The following is a 16,795-nucleotide window of genomic DNA, read 5'->3' on the forward strand; positions in this document are numbered from 1 at the left end:
CTTAATATTAATTACTTATTAGTTCCGGAATGACCGGAATAAATATATTTATTATAATATTGACTAAATATTACGAAGTAGTATGAATCAAGCCAAATTTTGCAGCTTAGCTGTTTTATAAATTTAACTTGTAGCAAAAAATAATTAACTGTTGTTGGCTGCAGCTTTTATCACGAATTCACGTTTTTTAGTTTTTACGATTTTAATTTGAAATTTGTGATAATCTGTAATAGATAAGATAGGTAGATGCACGGTCTTAGATTTTGATAAACGTTGTCAGACATCAAAACACGTGTATTCAACAACTTTACTTTTTAGTCATTTATTGTGTTGTACTGTTGTGATAAAATCCGCGAACATAGTACTTTAGTTTTAAATACAAAAGTTTACTACAATTACGGATAGCAATTAATTTCTTTAGTGTTATTATTCCATTCTGTGATATTAGTATATTATATATTTACATTACAAGGCATTCAACATAGAACACTGCATAGTCTTCTAATTTTAATTAAATTATTTTTATTAAACAAAACAATTTTATATTATGGGTTCCAAACGTAAATCTACTGTAAAGAAAAACGTAAGTAATTCATTATTTCCATTCATGTATGATTTGTTTAGCGTTTGAAAAAAAACAATTATATAGTTAATAATATGTAATATGTATAATATTACATATTATATTATACATATTGTTATAATAAGTAATACAATTTTGAACTTATATTATTTTTTAATTTAAAAAAATTAAATAGTAGCTTTAGTTATTAAAAAGTTGTTATGAAGTTTAAATTTTAAATTTAAAGTTTTACATATTTAATTAATGGTTCATTTATTAAAAAAAAAAAATAGAAACGGTTGAAGAAGTTGAAGAAAACCGTGTATGAAGAACCAGAAGAATTGAAAAGAGCTCCACATTCATTTGTTATCCACCGAGGACAAATTGGTAAAAGTCTATTGCAGTTAGTCAAAGACTTTCGAAAAGTTATGGAACCTTTCACTGCTGCTTCATTACAAGTGATTCAAAAATATAGTTATTAATTTATAATACAAGTGTTTAATACTCAAGTATATTATGATTCATTGTTCAACTTTTTTCTTTGAACAGGTTTATAAAAAAAACACAATTAAGGATTTTGTGGCCTTAGCAGGTCCAATGCATGTTTCCCATTTGTGCGTATTCACAAGCTCAGACACTGGGGTTAATTTTCGTGTAGCAAGATTACCCCAAGGTCCAACAATGACATTTAAACTACAAAACTATGCTTTAAGCAAAGATGTTGTGTCGTCTTTACGCAAACAAATGGTAAATCCAAAATTATTCAGTCATGCCCCATTGATCGTTATGAATAATTTTACTGGCGAAGGATTGCATATCAACCTAATGGCCACTATGTTTCAAAATATGTTCCCAACTATCAACGTTACAAAAGTAAGAACAATACTGATTTATAGAACTAAATTTTAAAACTAAATGTTAAATATTTATTTAATTTTTCTTCATTAAAACTAGGTAAATTTGAATGATATTAAAAGATGTGTTTTAATGAATTACAACACTGAAACAAAATTGATTGAATTTAGACATTATGCTATAAAAACCGTTCCAGTTGGTTTATCTAAAGGAGTAAAAAAAATTGTCCAGAGTAAAGTACCAGATCTGTCAAACTTTGATGACATCGATGAATTTTTGTTAAAGTAAATATTCAATTTGTGATATATTGATATGTGTCTGAATTTGATTGATTTATATTCTAAAATGATACTATTAATATGTTTTAGACCAGAACTATTGTCTGATAGTGAGTTTGAAGAATCTACGAGTTCTAATGTTGTCGTTCCACAAAAGTTGGTGAGTCGGGGCAACATAGTAGGAACTCAGTCTTCCATACGATTAAGTGAACTTGGTCCAAGACTCACATTGCAGGTAAAATCATAGAATAACAATAATCTTTTTTTTTTGGACTACGGTTAGTTTATCAAAATTAATATGTTAATACTGGTTTAGTTGATCAAAGTTGAAGATGGACTTATGACTGGCGATGTGATGTTTCACGAATTCATTAAAAAACCAGATGATAAAAAAGAAGCAAAAGAAGCAAAAGAGGATTAACTTTAAAAATCATAACTTAAATATATATGTGTTATGACATATATAATGTCATAATTTATGTATCATGTTTTTTTGTTTATAATACAATTATCAATTTTTAATTATTATTTTGAGATGTATATTTAGTTAATATTATGATAGATATAATGAGATACGATCACGGAGCATTGATACACTTATTATAATGCTGAAGTTGAATGGGTCTCAAATACATTTTGTTTCCCAATTTAAATGTCGTACAGTTAACATCATTTTCTATAGAAGAGTAAAAGACTGTTTTTTTCACAGTGTGCAAAATATACAATAAACCCATAGTTTTGATGTGATATTTCTGGTTATTTTGATCATGATGATTATAACTTGAGCTATGAATTCCAGATATTTTTTTCAAATAAATGACATTTAAATCATTTTAAATTTCCATAGTTGACAACTATGACAGTTAAGTACATAATCTATCAAAACTAGTCCTTAACTAAAAAATTAATTTACATTCTTACTTTTTTGTACCTAAATGGACATAACTGTATATGACAACAAATTAAACATAAAGTGATAAAAATTAATCTTGACCTCAAGGAATCTTTATTCTTGGGTTTATAATGTATACTTAATATTAAAAATGGAGTTAAATACTTGGAATAAATACAGAAAAAACAAATTAATCATTCATAAGTAATTCCTTATGCTATTTTGTAATTAATAATTTAATAATTATAATACTGGAAATCTGAAAAATTTAACATAATTTTTTAATTAATAAGGTGATGTTTTCTCAACAGTTAATTCAACTAAGATTTGAAAATTCTTAATATATTTTACAGATAATTATATATATCTCACTTAACATTTTGTCCAAATATTGCGATGTTTAATACCAATAATGGTCTTAGGTAGATCCCTAACTTAAGATCAATATATAATTGACTTGTACAGTATAATTGTACTTCAAACAATAGACACAATGATCAGAATTTTAAAATGAAATTAACAGTTTGATAATAGTATACTGTGCTATTCAGTACTAATAAAAAAATAGTCTTGAAAATTAATTACTAAATACTAATAGTAATAATACTATCAAAATATAGTACTTGTTGAATAGTAATAAAATGATAATCATTACCTTGTTTCAGTAAAAAAATATTGTTTCTATATCAATCGCATTATAAGTACAACCTTAGATAGTATCTAAGGTCTCGACAATAAGTAATAAGTGTTGATTTAGTAATAGTGTATATAAATATTAAAACATATATATTATAAATACAAATGGTGACAATTATTATAATACAATACTAGTATATTGTCGTTCAATTAAAATATTAATAGTTTTCAAAATTTAACCTATTCATAAATAACTTAAATGTATTAAAAGTTTTTAAAATACTATTTAACTAAAATTATCTCTGAGCAGACTTGGCTATTTGCTCTTTCAAAACGAGTATGCTTTGTCGTTGTTCAGCAGGCAATTTTGATATTTGTTCCTCAGTTAATTGTAACACTTGCATGATCAAAGCCGCCTAAAGTAACACAAATTGATTTAAATATTTTATTTTATGTAATATTTTGATTATGGTGATTAGAATAATTACCTTTTCAGTATCTGTAGAAGATCCAGGTTTGGGCAGTTGTTGTACAACCTGTGGTCGAGCAGGTTGCTGAACAACTTGAGGGGGCATTTGTGGTGGTGTTGCAGCAGCATTACTACTGTTTGCCCTGGGATCCCTAATTGTATAAGTTCGAATATCTGAATCCATTGATACTGGTGCTCGAGGGTCTCTTGATACCCTACAAACATTGTATAACAATTAGTTAAAGATAATTTAATTATTTTAAGAAGACTTACGGTAATGGTGGTGGAATAGAAGATTCAACTGGTATGGATGACAATGGTTGAGTGATTGGCATTTGAATTGGCGGTTGTCTTAAATCTTGATCCATGACACGGCCACGATTAACTTGTCTTAAATCCATGTCTTCGACTAAATCGTTAAAAAGTAAAAAAAAAAACAAAATAATTAATTTAATATTTATTGTAATCATTACTAATTTAATTTTATACCATGGGGCTGGATCATTGGAGGAATTGAAGCCTTGGGTTGTGCCCACACATTATTATCATTATTGGTCATATGAGGTATTGGATTAACGGTCGCTGTTGTAGTAGCAGAATTGTTGGGTATTGGAGTGGGTGGAACTTGATTTGAAGATTGCAACATACTCTGTCAATAATATAATTTGAGTACAATAAACTTAAAAACTTAATTTTAATAGACAAAATTGCAGGGGAGAGGTGCTTAAAAATTTAATATATTTTCATTTCATGAAGCAGTATTAATAACTATTTTTTATTTTTTATAATTACAGCAGCGACTTGAGGATCCACTATTTTCATTATAATTTGTGCTTGTAATAATGCGTATCCAAGTTGAGGATTCTGTAGTAACATGTTTCTAGCTTCAGTAGGATTATTCTATACAATATGTACAGTGAGTAATATGTTTTACAGTAATTTTTTTTATTTTAAAGTGGAGTAATTATGTTAGTATTACTTGAATGCATGCTTTCATTTGTTTCATGAGTTCATACATTTGTTCTGGAGGTAAAGATGCGACTGCAGTGCTTATGGCTTCTGGAGCTTTCTCAGCACTTACAGCTTCACCGTAATGATTTTCTGAAGAAGGCATTCCCATCATTAAAGCTGTAATATATAGTAAATTGTACACTTTGATATTTAAAATTTAGTAATTTATTAAGAAGTTACACTGCATTTCAAGTCTAGACTTTTCTGTACAAGCGTTGTCAACACGTAGAGTACGTCCACCAATTTCATATCCATTAAGATTTCGCATAGCACTAAGCGCTGTTTCTTGATCTTTATACTCGCAAAATCCATAACCTTTAGGTTTACCTGTTTCTCGATCATAGACTAGTCTGAAATGGTTAGGTAAATAAAATTAATTATCATAAGTAACTATAGAAAGATTTTTTTATGTATAATACTTGAATGATATAACAGGTCCGACTTCACTGAATATATCTTTTAATTTCTCTTCAGTTGCTTCATACGGAATGTTTCCCACTAAAACGAAGAGAAAAAATCAAATACTCAAGTGAAATGTGAAATATGTTGCTTATAGAACTATATAAATATCAAAAATGCATACCGAAAACACTCCTCATAGATTTATCTAAAATGTTTTGGTCAGTCATATTAGATGATAATTGAATGATTTAATGTTGGGAATTTTGGAAGTTAAAATATTATTTTATCCGATGTTCCTACCGGGTAAAATTTTAAATTCAAATTCAAAGTAATATACTAAGACTAGAAAACTGAAAAGTAAAAAACATATTGTTATCAGCTTATGTATTCTTATGTGTAGATAATAATTTTAACAATTTGTTTACTACTAAGCTTTTACAGTGTGATTATTGTAGAGTTTATAGAAATCTAAATACATATTTTTCAAACATTAATATTTCTAAAGTTGAGTACGTTTAATTTTTTAATTAAATGTAGTTTCTTCGATTTTAGCTATAGAATTTATCTCTTTAGTTGAAATTTATTGCTCCTTAACACCAATCATATGAGAAATCAAAATCTCCATAGCCTGAAGGGATTTACATTTTACAAACTAAGGAAACACTGATTAACAACGTGATATTTAGATCGACACGAATATTGAACAACTTGCGGAATTTTTGAATCTTAGAATAAGAATTAAGAAATTTCTAGAAAATACTTAATTATGATTTCAACACATATAGCCCATGATCAGTAATAACATTAATTATTATATGATTACTTAATTGATATAATTATGTTACTAATTTATTATATGTTCACGACCGTAGCTAAGTAACATTTATACTAACATATTTATTACGTACCATCAGGCATCATTAGTCATTACCATCATTAGATAGTATTTTTATTTTATTTAGTTATGGATCAAATACGATTGTGTCATGATAAGTTAAAAGTTAAGATAGAAAATAAAATTAACTGAACTCAGTTAAAAAATTTATTTAAAAAGTTAATTTTTCAAGTCATAATAATATTCATAGGTAATCATACTACATCTATATTACATAATTTAAGATAAATAATTTCAGCTGAACCGTAAAATAAATATTACAGTTATTATACAAAAATAATTACATGTTAATAGTTGTAATCAGAGGCTATTAAAAACTTAAATCAATAATATTAAAATACCTTAATACCCAATTATTCAACACCCCCCCCCCACCCTCCAAAAAATAAGGATGATGGTAAGGATTTAATAACATAATTTAACTAATTAAGATATAAAACTAAAAAACTTGTTAACGAAGATATTAGTAGTAGTATACGTTTTACTATCTTAGTTATAGACTTACTAGGTATATTTTATTATATATATTAACTAATTGATGATAGGTATTATATTATTAGAAAAATAAATTACTAAAATCGAAAGAATAATAAGTTTTATCTGTTGGTTTCATGTGATAAAAAAAATTAAAATTAACTTAACTGTACAATAATTATAATTAACTATAAAAAGTTAAGTTAACTGTTAAGATAATACAAATTTTAACTGAATAAGTTAATAAGTTAAAATCTAAAATAACTAACTAGTTAAGTTAATGCCCACCATTGTGGTTAAGTGTGTTAGACGTTGAATGATGGAAAATGGAATATCTTCAGACAATAGTGTTTGGAAAAAAAATTACACTATAAGTATCTATATAAGGTAATTATTTTAAACTTCTTATAAAATATTTAAATTTTTTAGTTACGTTGATACATTTTAAGGTAGGTTAAGAAATTATCGCTCCATATATATATAATTACATAATCTTCACATATAATCGATATTTCATTCGTTATAATATTAAATATAATTTTTGTTGTAGGTACCTACACCGAAAAAAAGGTATAAAATCGCTAAGCTAGTTTGTTCCTATATTGTTTGCCTACGGCCTGTGTCTGATGCATAGACTTTATAGGCTTTGAAAATATTTTTTTAAGTCATTACGAAACCAATTTTCTTACAATCGCATTTTAAGTTTTTATTATTTTGAATAAAAATTAAAAATACATTTTTAATTTCATATTTTATAGTAGAATATTATTTAAAGTATTTTTATGTATAAAAATCAAATTTTAGATCAGTAGCTAGTTTATTAGTTATAAATCTTTAAAGTTTAGATGCACAGAGTATTCCTAGTGGACTAACATTTTGTGATACTCAAAAGTTAAAATCTATTCCATTCTACTCAGCACATAATACATATTAACTTTAAATACTTAACTAAATAGGTCACTTGGTATACCTAAAGTATTTTTTACATTTATTGTTATTACTCAATTATTATTTATTTATTGTATAATATACTTACTATACAATCGTGTTGGTATAGTTTGAACGTTTTGTACATATACAATTATATTTATTAGTCAAGTTTTAATATCTTTTAATTGTTACCTACTATGATTAAACTTATCAATTATGACCCGGTCGAGTAATACGCATTTACAATACATCACATTATATTATAATTATTGTTAATCGTATAAAATTTAAATCGAAGTGCTTTATCGGTTCAATACATTATGATTACAGTTTGTACTGTTTGTAGTACTTACAGTACACACGCATACTTTGTGTGGTATTATAATTATTACGTTTCTGTTAGATTTACGTTTGTTTATTAAACAAATAAATACATTTTGTTTTCTTAAAATGGCGACATCGCAGCGTAAAAAAGTGGCCATTGTCGGTGCGGGTATTATCGGTGTTAATTCAGCGCTGGAAGTTTTAAGGAGATATCCGAATTACGATGTAACTTTGATCGCGGACAAGTTCAACGGAGAGACGCTCAGTGATGGCGCAGCTGGACTATTGCGGCCTGACACGTACGTTTTCGGTCCCAGCCTCGAAATCTCTCAGTAAGTTCACCTTATTATTATGTTATCTACAATATAAAAAAAAAAAAAAATCAAACGCCAATTTTATATTTTGATATTCATTATACAAATCCATAGTTTTTGAGTTTTGACCAATTATTGGTGTTCAATTTCGTACGAATATTCTTTTGGCTTTCGGACGGGTTGAAAGATACTTTTCATCACAGAATTTAACTCCAACATGTTAGCTCGCACATGAATTTTGTTTCAGTCATGAAAATCAAATACATTTTTTGCATAAATATGTAAAAAGTTAGCATTGGTTACAGAAGAAAAAATAGTTAGTACTCACAATGGTAATTAATAAATCCCTCGGACAATTTAAAAAAGTAGTAGGGATTTATTTGGAAAAATTTTGCTTTTCTCTTTGTAAATTATATGTCACTTTTTCTAAGAAAGGATTGCTTAAAAATTTGTACCTACGTATATTATACTAACAACATGCCAAAAAATATTGTTTACCACACAGCTTTCGAAAACTGATTCTGTTGCAATTATATTATGTATACCTATAATCTTATTTTTATTTTTATTATTATCATAATTTTTATTTATCGCGCGTAATTAATACAAATCCAATGTATTAAAATTTTAAACATAATTGATTAAATATAATATAGTACTATGAAACACGCCTAGATAAATTTGATACAATTCATATATTATCTATATATTTTTCTGTCGTATATAATTATTGTTAAATTTTAATATTTATTACACTCATAAATTGTATGACTATTGACTATTGAAATATTGTAGAATAGTTAACATAATAATACAGATAGTTTTTAAGTTTGGTAATAGGTCAATTCAATTTAATGCTAAAGCTAATAACACAAAGTTAGTGGGCCGCAAATTTGCTATGTTGTGCATGCTTCAAGGAGAGAAAACAAATAGTGCGCTGACGTCCTCTTAAAAGTGTTTAACTATAAGTTAATGTTAGCTATTTAAGATAGGCACAGCTATGATTTATTTATTATAATATTTTTTGAAGTTTAAATTGTTTTTAATTATTTTATAAATTAAATTAAAATTTTTTTTTTAATTTGACGATTAATTGCATTTCTTTTTATAGAAAATGGGTTAACGATTCTTATAGTTTTTATAAAAAATTATTAAAAAGTAAGGATGGACCATGCGGAATAAATGAAGTTTCTGGTTACATGTTTTCGACTAAGAATCCAGATATTATAAAAGTAAGTAATAATAATGCATTATTGTATTTCAATAACAATGATTTATGATCCAATCATTTATCTTTAAAACATTAAGACAACGTTTGAAAGTTTGTATATACATAAGTTTATAATTATATGTAAATATTATACCTACCTATAATGTATACATTAATATTAGAACCATTACATGAAAAATTGTTCACCAGACTTCAGAGAAGCTACCGATGAGGAATTAAAAGCGCATTCATCTGTCGAAGGTCAATCTATGATAAACTATGGTAGCTTCTTTACGTCAATAGTCATTGAATGTAAATTGTTCTTACCATGGGCTTTAAAAAAGTATATATTATTTAAACTATATATAATTATCCATTATCTAAAAATGTTAAGTATGCTAGTCATATAGTTATATTTAAAATTTAATTAATAAAGTTGTATTTGAAAAGTTACTATAATTATTTATTATTATTTGAATATAAAATTGCTATATTTTTTCTTATAGGATTAATGATAATGGTGTAACTATTATTAAACGAAAAATCGAATCCCTCGAAGAATTGTGTGGCGAATATGATATTGTTTTTAACTGCACTGGGCTCAGAGCCGGGAAATTATGTAATGATGTGAATGTGTTGCCTATTCGTGGACAAGTAATTCGGGTAAAATATTTTTATTACAATTTTACAACATTTAAAGTTTATATTTATAAAAACTTATTGCAAATTTCTTAAATAATAAATTAATATATTTGTGAAATAGCAGATTGATAATTGTTACTTTATCTATACCTGCTAGTTATACGTAATAATAATATTTTTTCTAATAACTTATTTAATTTTTAATATATTCTTCAAGTAATACAATAGAGTATTTCACTTTGAATGTACAGGTATAATACTTTATCATAAAATGAAATAAATGGTATTTTAAAATTTTACTATTATGTTGTAGGTCAAAGCTCCTTGGGTTGATAAATTTTACTACTACGATTCCGACACCTACATAATTCCATCAATAAGCGATGGGACTGTTGTACTCGGTGGTTGTAGACATTTTGGCAGTCATAACGAACAGGTGAACGAACGCAACACAGAAGAAATACTAGAAAATTGTATAAGATTATTACCATCATTAAAAGAGGCGTTAAAAACGGACTACAAGATTTGGGTTGGTCTTAGACCTTATAGGAACAAAATACGAGTAGAAATTGAACATATACGTGATACTATGGTAAGCTCTTAAATTTAAGATACTCGGTATTTTCTTATGAATATTGATAATTTTTTTCTTGATATGTACGATAATAGAGGTAAATTATCGTGTGATATGTATTGTATATAATATAATAATAACGAATAATTTCGTTAAATCTATTTGTTTAGATTGTACACAATTATGGACACGGAGGATACGGAGTAACATTAGCGCCGGGAACAGTGAAATATGCAGTTGATTTATTGACTTCAGAACAATCGATTTAACATCATAAACACGTAATGAAATTACGTATTTGGCTACAGTGGTATATCAGTATATACTTAATATGAGTCTTTTACCTAATATTATAATAATCGTTATGTAATTGTTTCGATAAGTTTAATGGTTCGATTTAATTATGGTCGTATTCTTGCAATTAATTAAAACACATTTCATTGATTATTTCAAAAATATAGTTTTCTTTATGCAAATTTATTTTATAATCGTTGGTTATTGAAATACAAGTATATTATTGTGTTTAGTATTATAGAAATATTTATTAATTGTAAATGTCAATGTTTGATATTCGTAATAAATACTATATAACAAATATTTATCGAATTTAATGATCAATTTTTCAAACTTATCTGTTGTTTTTATTGAAAGTTATAACTAATTTCTCTATATTTTCTTTAAAAAATATTACTAACAGTAATAATGAGATGTAACAACATAAAAAGAGTAAGGTACCTATATATTATGTTACATAATATAATTTATTTTATTTGTTATTGCCATCATTGTTGACACCATGGTAACAAACAATTGTTTGACGATTACAATTATTTTTCCTTACAATATTATGTAAGTAGTCAGTCATCATATGTGTTTAGGAAAAATCAATACGCTCAAATTAAATTTAATATAATGCCTATCATCGTAAAAGACTTTTCTTGGTGGCAAACTGAATGTAAATTGTTTTTACAAATTAAAATTCCACATGTCTCTCAGAAAAATGCTGATATTCTTACATCTAATAAATATTTAAAAGTAAGTTTAACTGCAGTATTTATATATCTACCAGAAAAAATTGTTGGTAATTAAATAGAATTTTAATGTAGGCATATTACATTATACAAATGTTTAAAAGTATAATTTTCTTCAGAACTGTTTTGTAATGATTTCAAAAAAATATAAAGAAAAATAATTTAAAATAATAATACTTTTCGAGATCATTTCTTACTGTTAAAGGTATACCTACTCAGTATATTATCTTATCTTAATGTGTGTATTTGTTACGCATGCAGATTAGCTGTTTACCGCATATTTTTGAAGCGATTCTTTGGGATGAAATAAACGAAGAATGTAGTAAGTGCACTTTTGACGATGGATGTGTTTTATTTGAGTTAAAAAAGAAAAACCGTGTACATTGGGAATGTTTGATGCTTAAGAAATCGAAAGAGGAGTTAAAAAAGTTAAAATGTGAAATTTTAAATAATATTATCAAAGAACGACAGAATAAATCTCAACAAAAGACTGGTATGTGTGTTTTGTAAAATGAATTGTCATATAAATTGATAGACATCATATGTTTATTATTTAAATAATATAAATTTTATTTTAGTACTTTTTTTTTTATTAGAAATTGTATACTGTAGAGATTATGAAAAGGTCTACCGGTCGTGTATACAGTTATTAGTTATTAGTTTATTACTATTACAGTTTAGGTACCTATTGGAACGGGTTGAACTTAAATTTTAATGAACTCAAATTTAAATCCAAACTTAATTTTTTTTCGAAAACTGTTAAAAGATAAAATTTGAACTTAAATTCATTTTTTATTAAACTTTAAAATTATAATCCATTTTAATTTTAAACAAAACTTTACACTGCTTTTGCTCATAAGGGGCGTATAGGAAATATATGAAATAAAAATAGTATTTTAGGGTACGGTTAGGTTAGGTAATTTATAGATTTACTTAATTACTGAATTGTTTCCTTACATATTATAAGCAACATACAATTATTTAGTTACTTATTTTATTTATATTTTATACTGCTTTTATTTTTTTTATTTAAAACAATATATATATATATATATATATAGATTGTACAGTATACAATTTAAACTTTAAATTTTAAAGAAAAATAAATTATTCAATTTTCGACTTGTTGTTTGCAATATATTAATTATTGGTATTTGTATGATGTATTAGTTTTAAAAACAGAACGAGACCGATTAGCTGTCAAGGAGCAAATAGATTTCGAAAACAAAGAACATCAACTTATTAAAAGTATTCGTGACGAAGAGAAAGAAAAAGTTTTGAAAGAGTTAAGTACGTGGAAATCAAAAACAGAAATTATATATGATCAAAGTAAGAAAATTATGTTTATTATAAGTAATAATAATTAATAATTTAATGATAAATTGTGATGAGAATATGAGATGACAGTTGTGCAACCACAATTTATTTTTTGGTTGTATCATCAGATCTATGGATACTTTTAATGTTAGAATATTTAAGTGTATTAACTTTGCAATAAATACAACCCAAATAAATAATAATATTATAAGTAAACTGGTTGTTTTAAAATAATTACAACTGAAAAGAAAAAGGTAATAAGCCTGAATAAGATTTTTAACGGCAATAGAATACACGTAATAAAATTTTTCTAATATTTATTTAATATCTATTTGTTTTGTATATTTTATAGAAACAAATGAGAAAAATAATAAAGACATTTTTTCAACCGATGAAACGATTAAGATCTATGAAATAGAAAATGAACCAATTGATCAATTGCCAAGCCCTAGAACTTTTAAAACAATTGAGATTAATTTCACTCCGAGACACTTTACTACTCCGAGTAGAGAATCGACTAAAGCTGATGAACAAGAGGTAATATTGTATATACAATATTAATGATATATTTGAATTATTACGATTATGGAGTACAATACATTATGGTAATATTGGTTGTCAATATACTGTAGTGGTTAAAAAAGCAGACTGCTGCCAGAAGGGCTGCAGGGTTCGTGGAAGAAGACTTAAGACCAGAAGAACATGATCCGGAATGGTGTTTACAAAAAGGAAAGTGAGTAACTTATTATTATAATTATATTATTAGTGATAATTTAGGATTACTCTAATTAGATATGACTTGTTTAAAAATCATTTGTTGATGGTTTTTTTTTTAAATTGTAATAATAACAGTAATATATGAACAATATAATTTTTTAAATAACTTTTTATTTTTTAATTCATACCTTTTTTGATTAAAAAAAAGTATAAATGAATGGTACCGAAGTTATTTTTAAATTATATTAAACATTATTACCACTTACTATAGGTGGTTACTATCTACATGGTAACATACTAACATGTACAAAGATTTCAAACGCAAAACATGTCATTCTATTATTTCTTAATGATGACTTCAAAATAGAATATAATGTTTGGTATTTGGTATCACTAAATTTATATATATTTTATAACATAAGTATTAAGTATTTTTATTTAATTTTCACATTTCTAATAGTTTGTTCATTTATTTTTTTCCATAGTACATTTATGACAGAACTAAATTACATAGGAGCTGTAAGTGCTTATTCGCATGGGATAAAGTTGAGTCCAAAATTGGCTATTTTATACTTGAATAGATCTAAAGCGCAAGTTCAAATGAAAAATTATCATAAAGCTGTCGAAGACGCAACTACCGTAAGTAAAGAATATGGTATAAATTTAATTTAAAATATAATCAAATAATATCCATGTATAATATATTATATATGTGGCTTTTGTCGTGGTTTCATAATTATATATAGTCATATAGGTGCCTAAAAACTCCCTATTTTAGACTTTAGGTAATTGCGACCAATATATGTATAATTATCAAAGCCCTTGGATATAAATGTGAATTAAGATTTATATGATTACGTGTTTTTTGTTCACGTTCATTTAAAACATAATATTCGATAAACGTATTAAATTATAATACAATATTAAACAACACTGTTAATAATTGCCGTGAAAACTAATAGATAAAATATTTGTAATTGCTGTTCTAATAATATATTATGTTTCATAAACAGTATTATCGTAAAAAGATTGGAAAGACGAAGCAAATGCTTTAGATTCAAAATAAATAACTAATAATCGATCGCCGCTGTGTAAAAATTAGTATTTTGATCATTGAAATAGAGTACCTATATAATGAATGTATTGAAAATAAAATTTCACGTGTACCTACCTAATAACTATAATATTCGCACGTGATTATTTCACGGATTTACGTGAAATAAATTCACATTCAGTTTCACGTGCATTTAACTACACGTGAATATGAAACCGCTAAATTAATTATGTTTTAAATTTATTGAGTTTGATAATTCAATGACGACGCATTGTTTTTCGTCAAACAATTTGATTGTGGTTTTATGTTTTTTAAAATTAAAAATTTGTTATAATTAGGGCGTCGCGTGCTAATAATAAAAATATTGGTGGACATTTATTGTGATGTATATTTTATACCAAAGTTTTAGTAATTTTAATAATTATTATAAAATGTGTTTCTATTCGTTTTATTTTTTTCAAAAGAGACTGTATGTGTAGCATAAGTGTGTAGGAGATAAAATATGCGTTTGTGTGAGGGACTGATATACTTAAAAATAATAATTTCAAATAATTATATTTTTATACTATTTAAGAAATATGCTGTAGGAATATAAACTTTATAAAATTAGAACTATCCCGTATTATGTTTATTTGTAAGGAGATGCATTTTATGGATATCTTTATGCAGGTAGGTGTATAAATCAAAATTTAATCGAATATTTTCCAAGCACTTTTTAGATTTTATTAGATATTTGAGTAGATTAGCCTACTAAAAAATCGTTAAAACCAGAATTTGAATAAATACATTATTAAAATATAAAAGGGGCGTGCTCGATGAATCACCATGCAGTAAAGAAATATAATTTATGCGCATTCGCAGGCGTTGGAGTTAATGGTGCCAGCGGTTGAAGGAAACGTGGGTTGGCGAGCCGAGGCTTATTACAATCGAGGCAGAGCGTTGGTCGAGTTAAATACCGCACACCTAGCCGTTGATGAGCTCAAATTGGCTTTGACATTGGCGCCAGACCGGGCCAACGTCTATGGACCGGAGTTGCAGCGAGCCATGAGCTTGGCACCTGAGCACGAGCGGACGCTGAATAAGAGCAGAGAATTGGATTTAAGTAACGCGCCGACTGTTTGGTGTAAATGAAGAATTTTTATGATTATTATTATTACTGTTTTACTTAATTTTCGGTAAATATTAGCTTAATAAATGTATAAAAGAAAAATAGAATAATAAATTACAAATTATGCTATATATAATAAACACGAATAGATATACAACTAACTAATTAAATTACTTAATAACAGTATTAGAGTGTTCAAAGGATAACGATAAGAAATATACTTATATTAGGAGCAATGTGAAAGTTTTAGAAAATATTGATTATTAAGAAAAAAAAATGAAAGACAGTAGATTTATTTAGTCGCTTGGTGCACTACAGGAAGCAATTTAGACTGTTATGTGGTAGGGAAAACAATTAAAACATTTATTTTATCTCTGGTAAGGTGTACCAGTGACAGATTAATATTAAACGAGTGAATATGAAAGGATCTAAATGTTATTATTGGACAAGTTACTTAGTTATACCAAGTATACAATTCAACGTATATTGAAATAAAATGTTAATATTTTAACATTTTACTTTACCGATTACCTGGTAGCAATGATGCAACGAGCACAGATGAAACGAGATTACTTCGGCATACGAATATGCAGTATCTAGTTCGAAGGATTAAATTATTATAAAATATGTTGTCAACTGTCAAGTAACCAAAATATAGTTGTATCTATAGGTGGGACTCCGTGATAATATAAAATTAATGTAAGATGACACACGTATTTAGCTGTCTAGGATGAATATATATATATGCATATTAGGCGGGCCGCACACCAGAGAAATTATAAACACGAAACTATAATTGCATGAAACCAGCCGATATATTTGCATGGGGAAACACACACCGAGTTTCATGCAACTATTTTTATTTATAGTTTACGAAATTGATAACAAGAAATTTGTTATTCTGGTTTCATTGTTTCAGTTTCATGAACATTTTCACACAGTCATACACGTTTTTAGTTTTTACTGAGTGAATTATACTCATATAATTTGATTTATAAACTTATTTACTATTCAATATTTTTATATTAATATTAATATTTATTATTAATATAATAATACTTAAAATACTAGTGCTAGTTTAAAAAACAATATTTTTTTCG

General features: G+C 26.3%; 3 protein-coding genes across 5 annotated transcripts; 2 read left to right on the forward strand and 1 right to left on the reverse strand.

Moving 5' to 3' along the window:
* Positions 1–293: 293 nt before the first annotated feature.
* Positions 294–2,348, forward strand: LOC113553589 (protein Peter pan). The gene is made up of 6 exons (XM_026956982.1): positions 294–583; positions 856–1,020; positions 1,112–1,435; positions 1,517–1,701; positions 1,786–1,930; positions 2,012–2,348. Exons 1-6 carry the CDS (start codon positions 548–550, stop codon positions 2,114–2,116), a joined length of 960 nt encoding a protein of 319 aa, XP_026812783.1. The 5' UTR covers positions 294–547; the 3' UTR covers positions 2,117–2,348.
* A 1,029-nt stretch (positions 2,349–3,377) lies between these two features.
* On the reverse strand, positions 3,378–5,479 carry LOC113553381 (cleavage stimulation factor subunit 2 tau variant). The gene is made up of 9 exons (XM_026956691.1): positions 5,287–5,479; positions 5,123–5,201; positions 4,884–5,053; positions 4,672–4,820; positions 4,485–4,592; positions 4,182–4,341; positions 3,966–4,101; positions 3,712–3,907; positions 3,378–3,639 (listed from the first exon to the last, which is right to left on the reverse strand). Exons 1-9 carry the CDS (start codon positions 5,330–5,332, stop codon positions 3,520–3,522), a joined length of 1,164 nt encoding a protein of 387 aa, XP_026812492.1. The 5' UTR covers positions 5,333–5,479; the 3' UTR covers positions 3,378–3,519.
* A 2,244-nt stretch (positions 5,480–7,723) lies between these two features.
* On the forward strand, positions 7,724–15,795 carry LOC113551680 (D-aspartate oxidase). 3 transcript variants are annotated; one of them, XM_026954069.1, is made up of 9 exons: positions 10,344–10,486; positions 10,639–10,778; positions 11,347–11,503; positions 11,761–11,992; positions 12,670–12,828; positions 13,169–13,353; positions 13,449–13,549; positions 14,019–14,172; positions 15,449–15,795. In XM_026954069.1, exons 2-9 carry the CDS (start codon positions 10,753–10,755, stop codon positions 15,716–15,718), a joined length of 1,284 nt encoding a protein of 427 aa, XP_026809870.1. In that variant the 5' UTR covers positions 10,344–10,486; positions 10,639–10,752; the 3' UTR covers positions 15,719–15,795. The 3 variants fall into 3 exon arrangements, with proteins under 3 accessions (XP_026809872.1, XP_026809871.1, XP_026809870.1); XM_026954071.1 differs by lacking the exons at positions 11,347–11,503; positions 12,670–12,828; positions 13,169–13,353; ... (1 more) ...; positions 14,019–14,172; positions 15,449–15,795 and adding exons at positions 7,724–8,060; positions 9,154–9,274; positions 9,435–9,595; positions 9,759–9,915 and having other exon boundaries at positions 10,208–10,486; positions 11,761–11,898; XM_026954070.1 differs by lacking the exons at positions 11,347–11,503; positions 11,761–11,992; positions 12,670–12,828; ... (2 more) ...; positions 14,019–14,172; positions 15,449–15,795 and adding exons at positions 7,724–8,060; positions 9,154–9,274; positions 9,435–9,595; positions 9,759–9,915 and having other exon boundaries at positions 10,208–10,486; positions 10,639–10,971.
* Positions 15,796–16,795: the final 1,000 nt, after the last annotated feature.

This window comes from Rhopalosiphum maidis, chromosome 2 (genome assembly GCF_003676215.2).
Source record: "Rhopalosiphum maidis isolate BTI-1 chromosome 2, ASM367621v3, whole genome shotgun sequence".
Taxonomy (NCBI): Eukaryota; Metazoa; Arthropoda; class Insecta; order Hemiptera; family Aphididae; genus Rhopalosiphum; species Rhopalosiphum maidis.

What these genes read in the sequence shown, in the direction of transcription:
- LOC113553589 (XM_026956982.1), top strand. Translation starts at nt 548, where the DNA reads ATGGGTTCCAAACGTAAATCTACTGTAAAGAAAAAC. An exon ending in CAACTATCAACGTTACAAAA is followed by an intron (nt 1,436 to 1,516) that starts GTAAGAACAATA and finishes CATTAAAACTAG; the next exon opens with GTAAATTTGAATGATATTAA. An exon ending in GTCCAAGACTCACATTGCAG is followed by an intron (nt 1,931 to 2,011) that starts GTAAAATCATAG and finishes ATACTGGTTTAG; the next exon opens with TTGATCAAAGTTGAAGATGG.
- LOC113553381 (XM_026956691.1), bottom strand. Translation starts at nt 5,332, where the DNA reads ATGACTGACCAAAACATTTTAGATAAATCTATGAGGAGTGTTTTCG. An exon ending in GTCTAGACTTGAAATGCAGT is followed by an intron (nt 4,821 to 4,883) that starts GTAACTTCTTAA and finishes TATATATTACAG; the next exon opens with CTTTAATGATGGGAATGCCT. An exon ending in AAATGAAAGCATGCATTCAA is followed by an intron (nt 4,593 to 4,671) that starts GTAATACTAACA and finishes CATATTGTATAG; the next exon opens with AATAATCCTACTGAAGCTAG.
- LOC113551680 (XM_026954069.1), top strand. Translation starts at nt 10,753, where the DNA reads ATGAAATTACGTATTTGGCTACAGTG. An exon ending in CATCTAATAAATATTTAAAA is followed by an intron (nt 11,504 to 11,760) that starts GTAAGTTTAACT and finishes TTACGCATGCAG; the next exon opens with ATTAGCTGTTTACCGCATAT. An exon ending in CTAAAGCTGATGAACAAGAG is followed by an intron (nt 13,354 to 13,448) that starts GTAATATTGTAT and finishes AATATACTGTAG; the next exon opens with TGGTTAAAAAAGCAGACTGC.